At 35.8% G+C, this 8,052-nt stretch overlaps 1 protein-coding gene across 1 annotated transcript; it reads left to right on the top strand.

Annotated features, from left to right (window-relative positions):
* The first annotated feature begins 5,570 nt into the window (after window positions 1–5,570).
* Window positions 5,571–6,983, top strand: LOC132190833 (UDP-glycosyltransferase 90A1-like). Its single transcript, XM_059605868.1, has one exon. It carries the CDS (start codon window positions 5,571–5,573, stop codon window positions 6,981–6,983), a length of 1,413 nt encoding a protein of 470 aa, XP_059461851.1.
* Window positions 6,984–8,052: the final 1,069 nt, after the last annotated feature.

Genomic DNA, 8,052 nt, shown 5'->3' with positions numbered 1-8,052 from the left:
AATGAACAATTGAGGGTTGCTTAAGCTGCTTAAATTGCTCACATGATTGAAATTGATGAGATTGAGAGTGGAAGGAGACTTATCAAATTGGTACTTTATAACAGGCAAAAGATATATGTTGGAGTTCTCACTTGAAATCAATTTCTAGCTAGATCAAAATTTTCAATTTAACATGTGATTTTGTTCTTAAAATCATTGATGAGGAAAATACTTCTTCTCAACGAGAAGAAGCAGGCTCCATTTATCAGACAATGACTTCATTTGAATGTGTCTTCATTTTGCATTTCATGAAAGAAACTATGCATATCATTGATTATCTATGTCAAGAATTGCAATCCAAATTTCAAAATATTTTAAATGTCATGCATCTTGTTTCATCCACTAAAGGATATATCCAATAATATAAAGATGATAAATGAGATGCCTTACTTAATAATGTGAAGTCATTTGGTGATAAACACACCATAAATGTCTTAGATATGAATGCTCGTTACTTTGAAAGATGAGGTCAAGCTTGCTATCAACAAATAGACTTTACAATTGAGCATCATTATCGAATGTATATTTTTGGTGCCACAATATATTCTCAATTATGAGAATTAAATCGCCGATTTAGTATGTAGTGAAGTTGCTTATTCTCAGCTCGACTCTTGATCCTCAAGTTGCACGTTAATCTTTTTAAATTGATGATATTTGTCATTTGGTAAATAAATTTTTATACATAAGACTTTACCGATCTTGAAAAAGAGTAGTTGGAAATAGAACTTTACCATTATGAACACAATGTAGTTCAATATTCAGACTTTCAAGGATTATCAAATATTTCTGAATTATGCCAATGGTTGGTTAACATCACCAAATCAACTGTCTACTAACTTATTTTTCAAGTTGTTGTACTTGTACTTACTCTTTCTCTTTCTATTGTAACTACAAAACAAGCATTTTTAGTTATGAATATTGTCAAAACTAGGCTTCGCAACAAAATTGAAGATGAGTTTTTGACTGATATTTTAATGTTGTACATTGAAAGAGAAATTGTTGTGAAATTTAGTACAGATTCAATCATAGATGATTTTCAAAATCTAAAAGAAAGTCGAGTTTAATTTTGATAGTTGTTTGAGCTAAAGTTTGAAATATGTTATGAAACAACTACTTTGTGTATTTTATTTTATTTTTTTGTTAACTCTAAATTGATACTAATTTTGTTCTTATGCATTAATGTAATCTTCAATATTAATAAATTTCTCATTCATGCTTTGGCATCCTATCTTATCATATTTTTTGTTTATAGTTTGACTTATGATCATAAGACTTTCTAGCTCCATCCCTAGAATAAAACATGCATAAAAACTAAGGATTAAGAGTTGGGCTAAGCCTTCTTACCTCAGGGTGGAAGCTTCTCCAAGCCCTACGAGAAAGACCTCTAAGGTGGGCTCTCTCTCTCTCTCTCTCTCTCTCTCTCTCTCACACACACACACACACACACTCTAGGGTTTGATTTATGGGAAAGGGGTGAAATGGAATCTAGGGTTTATTGTAAGTCCTTAAATAGGACAGTCCCCTGAATTGAGAGCTCGAATTGTTCAAAAGCATGCAGGTGGGCAATGATCGATCGTTTAAAGGCATCAATCAATTGTTATATGCCGGCCACGTGTATCGAAGATCACATTGTAACCTTAAGCTGTGAGCTGAGTGGAGGGCGAATCAGCTACCGCGTCACGTTCTGGGGTTGAGTGAACATTAGTTGCAAAAACCTAATAATAATAAATTTTAAGTTAAACACATCTCAACACATACCACAAAAACACTCATAAAACAAGAGTTGGAAAAATTGTTCAAAAGCATGCAGGTGGATGTCGATCGATCATTTAAAGGCACTGATCAATTGTTATGTGCCACACGTGCATTGATTGATTGTTATGGGGCTGAGTGATCGTTGGTCGCAAACCTAATAATAAGAAATTTAAATTAAACACATCTCAACACATATAATAAAACACTTGCACACGCCGAGCGCACACTCACTCACACACAAATACACACATATTAGAAAAGTTTCTATATTTTAAATAGTTTAAAAATATTTAAAATGTCTCTTGGTTTCAAATCGGTAATTAATTAAAATAATTGACATGTATTTAAGTGGGGTGTTACACCAAGATGCAAACAATCATCAATAGAGTTGGCAGCTAGGAAATAAAGTAGGGTCAGAGCAATGTCTTAGAACATGCACCCACCTTTAATAAAACCCATGTTTTGCTCATATGTGGCAACTAGTTGCTTATAGGTTAATGGACTCTTCAAATAAATATGTATTTTCTACAAAAGTAAAATTTAGTTAACTAAAAAGTGAAATGATTTTCCGAATCAAATTCACCACATGTTAAATGTCTTACACAGGTACGAAATCAGCAACAACAAAAGTTCATTAATCCTGTCAGTCTATTAGTGCACAATTTTGTAAGAGAAATAATTTTAATTTTCTAATGGTAAAATAAAAAAAAAATGTTTTAATTTATATGGGTTACGAGTAGGAGTGGGCAAAATCATCCCAAACCCGCTTTGCCCGCCCCGCCCAACCTAGTTATTGTCAATAAAATTGTGGCCGGTGTGGGTCGAATTGTAGGTAAGCAATTTTAAAATACCCAGGGTACCTGCCCCGCCCCATATAACCAAAAAAACCCTAAAATCCTTGATTCTTTCTTTCCTCACGCAGTTTCTCTCTTTGTTTCCTCACACAACCACATTGTTCATTCTTCACTCAATCTAGCAATGCCTCATTCTCTAGCCTCCACGAACCACGACTCCACTTCCAGTGCTCCACGCTCAACCACGTCTAGGTTCCTCTCACTCTGAATCTCCTTCATTCTCTTTCTCTGAGGCTGAGCTTTGTTTTGAACAAGCTTATTTTTATTTGATGGGGTAAATGAGTTCTCCTTTTTTTTTTTAACCTTATGATTGTATACAAATCTATTTTTTGATGGTTAAGAGCTTCTAACTTGTACCCTTTAGAAGGAATTGGATGCTTCTATGGTTAAAAGCCCTATGAGATTCTACTAAGGGTGGGTGGGTGTTAATTCACATGCTACTCGTTCTTTTCTTGCTTTTGCCCTTTTCTTTTATCTTCTCTCTGAAGTTTTCTTATTGTAATTTAATATGGATATATAATGATTGAAGGGATTGCTTTCACTTTTGCAGAACAAATTAGAAAGACACATAATACCCACCCCGCCCCGCAAAACCCGAGACCCATCGGATATTGTTCATTATAGCCGGGTCTCGGGTGTAATTTAAAATACCTTCTAGGTGCGGGTCGGGTATCCAAAACCTTCCAAACCCGGCCCAATCCAACCCGCGACTACCCCTAGTTATGAGGGTCATCCACAGGTTAGCATGTTGACTTGATTGACCCATTTACTAATTTTTTCTTATCAAGTCATCTAATTTGATCTGAATTCTATTTTGTTATACCTTAACCGCTAATTTTGTATTAAACTCATGTTAAATTTGTGGGTTGCGTAAAAAACTATGCCATAATGAAAGGTGGTTGGTAAATAAACTCCATGAGTAATATAGTACTCTATTGACCAAACCGAGCAATGGCATATGCACGTGACATATTCAAACCTTGAGAGGAGGGGTGGCACGCAACTCATATTTACGTATTAGGTTTGCGTCGTGTTGATACATGGGTATAAGATTATATAGTTCAACCCAAACTTAATTTATTCAATTAAATGGGTTAGAGACTCCACAACTCTAACCTACTAATTTCATGTTGGGTTCGCGGGTCTTATAAAAAATTGTTATCCCTAAATATCACATGTCAGGTTTGGGTCTTGTCAAGGCAGGGGTGGAGAGGGGGTTGAGAGGGCCGGGGCAAATCAGCCCACAAAATTTTTCTTTATCCTTGGTAAAAGTCTTTAGGATGTTCTGGTTGCCTACCCATAGTCATTCCTCTAGGGCATGCAGTCCTAACTCCACATTTGTATCGAGATATAAATATAAGACTATATAAATCAATCATAACCCGACTCATTTATTTAAACAACTCAGACTTTTAAACTCTAACTTACTAATTTTATAACGAGTTTGTGTCAGATTCACAAATTATGTTAAAAACTACCCGCCATACTTGAAAGTAGCTAGTCAAATATGCAGTTGGCAGAGGCATCAGAAGTGGTAGACTGAATTATACTGCATGCAGATGGAAGGGTAGATGCACGTGGCTTGTTGGGAAGGGTTTGGCACCCACACTATTAAACTCGATCATCCCTCTCTCTGTCTCGGAAATTATTGGCTAAAGGTGGCAGCCATATAAACTCCGTGAACGGTAACCAAACCGAGCAGCGGCTCATGCACGTGAATATTCAGACCTTAAAGAGTAGTAATGAATCAAGAATTAGGTTTTAGAACTGAATGATGAACCCTAATTTTAAAAATTCTTAGTAATTGTTTCTATGAGAATTTATAGAACATTCTTATGATATTCTATAATGTATATATTGTTCAATTTTAGTTATTCTTCTTTTTCTTTTTAAACTTAAATTCTTAGGATTTTTCCACATTATATATCATTTTGTCAACTCAGCATTTATTATCTCAATATTTATTATTTTTAAAAGTGAGAAATTTTAACGTGACTAAAAATTCTAGAATTTAATTTGAAAATAATAATTATGATTTGAGAAAATCTACATAATTATTAAAATACCTTAAAAATTTTTAATTTTTAATTTTTTTTATCCCTATTAGGATAGCATGAGCAGTATAAGGATTATAAATGATATAATTCATTATTTTTCAACCATTTTTTAACCATCTCCATACTAAACGATAATCCACATTGAATTTATATGGACTCCACATGAATCAATAAATCTAATGATTGATATATTTAATTAAAAAAAAAAAAAAGATGATTTAAAGATGATTGTATAACATGCACCAACTTACCAATGCAATTATGGTTGTTTTCATATAGATTCATGAAAGAGAAATGAAATCTCCTCATTGCGGAAATTTATTAAGAAAACTACCTTCTAATAGCAAATGTTACCATCTATTACAAAATTTAGTACGTACAATTTTACTGTAAATTAATGTGGCATTTACTGATAATAATAATAATAATGATTAATATATATTTACATGTATGCATGACAGATAACTTAACATTTTTTTGTCATTCATTAATAAGGATTGAAATTTTCTTGAAGAAAATATCCTCTAACTCATTTAAAATAGTGTCAAGTGTCTATAAATATTTAAGAGATTTAAATTCAGTCTAAGTTAGTAAACTACTATTAATGACGTTAAGAATTTAATGTGCATTTTAAATGTTAATAGACACTTTGCACTATTTTAAATATGTTTGAGAATATTTTCTACACTGCTTTAGAGGAAATTTATGTCCCATTAATAAATTATCCGCAATGAATATGGATGTCAAAGAACAAGCAATTTCTCAATTGTTCTTATTTATTTTCTGTTTTCCACATCCAATAAAATGAGATATATACGATGATGTCTTTCTCATTTAGAAAGAAAAAGAAGGAAAAAAACTAGAAATGGCGTCCAAACCCCACGTCGTCATCTTCCCCTTCATGGCTCAAGGCCACACCATTCCTATGCTGGACCTTTCAAAGGCCCTCAGCTTCCGAGGGCTCAAGATAACCATCATAACCACCCCTTCAAACTCCTCCTTCGTCATCTCCTACGTTTCACAATCCTTAAACAACAACATCCATCTCAGAGAAATCCCATTCCCCCACGCCCACCAACTCCCCAAAGGCTGCGAAAACACCTCCCACCTTCTCTCCCCCGACCAGCTCCTCCCATTCCTCGCAGCAACAAAACAGCTCCGACCACCTTTCGAGCAGGCTCTCAGAGACATGTCCAAGCTTCCGGACCCACCATGTTGTGTTATTTCCGACACTTTCTTGGGGTGGACCAACGGATCCTGTCGGGCTTTCGGAATCCCCCGGCTGGTTTTTCATGGGATGGGGGTGTTTGCAATGGCGGTGAAGAAATCTTTATCCATCCACCAAAACCACAACAAGTGTTTGATGAAGTCGTCGTCCGACACGGAACATGTCGACGTAACAGGACTAATGCAGCTTCGATTTCCGCTCACAACAGCGGATTTGCCGGATTCCCTTAGGCAGATGGATAGTTGCTTGTCGGAGTTCTTTGTAGAGGCTGAGAAATCTGATTTGGGAAGCTGGGGTGTGATTGTTAATAGCTTTATCGAGCTAGAAAAAGACCATGTTGCCCCATTGGAGTGTTTGTACGGGAATGAGAGTACCAGGGCATGGTGCGTCGGTCCATTATTTTTGTATGATGATCAAATGGAGGGAGGGAGAAATTATCATGAGGAGGAAATTGACAGTTTTTTGAAGCTGCACGAGCAAGAAGAAAAATCAGTGATATATGTGGCATTTGGGTCGCAGGCCGATTTGTCAGACACCCAGCTTGATGAATTGGCTTATGGGCTGGAACAATCCAGAGAAAATTACATCTGGGTTGTACGATCAAAGACTTGGGACCCACCGATCAAAGGGAGAGGACTGATTACTAAAAATTGGGTGGAGCAGAAACGGGTTCTGGGCCACCGGGCTATTGGTGGGTTTTTAAGCCATTGCGGATGGAATTCGGTATTGGAGAGCCTGTCGATGGGGGTTCCAATATTGGCGTGGCCCATGCAAAATGAGCAGCACCTGAATGCCAAGTTCTTGGTGGAGGAGGTCAAGGCGGCGCTCCGGGTTCCGACGGTGGGCCGGGAACGGAAGGTTGTGAGGCGGGAAGTGATTTGTGAAGCGGTGAAAGAGTTGATGGGAGGAAGGAGAGGGAAGAAGGCAAGAGAGAAAGCAATTGAGTTGGGGAAATTGGCGAAGAGAGCAGTCCAGGTTGGTGGGTCTTCTTACAAGTGCTTGGATGAGCTAATTCACCAGCTTCCTCTTGAGAATGCCATCCATCATTGAATTTTAGCACCCTATATGCTGCCCAAAAAAACTTTGGCTTAGGTGATTTCTTTTTTTACCGTTCAGATTTAATTTTTAGTTATTTATGAAAAGGGTAATAATAAAATTAAATTTAGATAGTTAAAAAAGTACAAAAAATTTAATTTAATTTCAAGCTATGAAGCACCAATTGGTTGGTTGTAATAATTGATGAAATTCATATGCAATGGAGAATCAAATATAAAGTGGAATAAATAGAGAAATTTAGACGATATATTTTATAGTTGGTTCGGTATTATACATTTCTGTCCACCATTAGCAGAGGCAGACCCAGGCTTGGGGTTACTACAAAAAAAATAGGATTTTCTGACATGGCTTCAGTACATGTATTGTTGTTACGTCATTAATTTTCTGACGTGCGAATTTTACCATGTCAAAATATTATTATTATTATTATTTTCTGACGTGTTAAATACTCCAACGTTAGAAAATTGTTATAGATTTTACAACAATAAAAATTATATATTTTCTGACGTGGCCACATTTACCGCGTCAGAATTTTTCTGACGTGGCGGTGTGCCACATCAAAAAAATTCTGACGCGGCACATTACCGCGTCAAAACATTATTTATTATTATATATATATATATATATAGATAGATAATTATATAATTTTTTTCCCGAATTTTCTGACGTGGTGCTTTGCCCGTCAGAAAATATATTAATTATATTTTAATTTTTTATAAACACTCCAATTCCTGACGTGCCACACATGGCACGTCAGAAATCCCCTTGTTACTGTCGCAAAAATATGGGCGGGATTTTAAAATTTTTCCCTTTTCTTTTTCACTTAATATTTTTTACTCTTTTTAATCTTTCCTTCTTCATTTATTTTCCCCACACACTCTCTCTCCTCTCTCCTCTCTCAATCTCCCTGCTTCTCTGCACACTGCACGGCAAAGGGAAAAAATGAAAGCAGCAGATCAAAGAAGAAAGCTGAAGAAGAAGAAGAAGAAAAAGAAAAGGAGAAGAGAAGAAGAAAAAGAGAAGGAGACGAGAAGCAAAAAAAAAAAAAGGAAGAAGAGATCGA

Source organism: Corylus avellana, chromosome ca8, assembly GCF_901000735.1.
Source record: "Corylus avellana chromosome ca8, CavTom2PMs-1.0".
In the NCBI taxonomy this organism is placed as follows: Eukaryota; Viridiplantae; Streptophyta; class Magnoliopsida; order Fagales; family Betulaceae; genus Corylus; species Corylus avellana.
The sequence above is the reverse complement of the archived record's forward strand: the minus strand, read 5'-3'. Positions and strand labels throughout refer to the sequence as shown.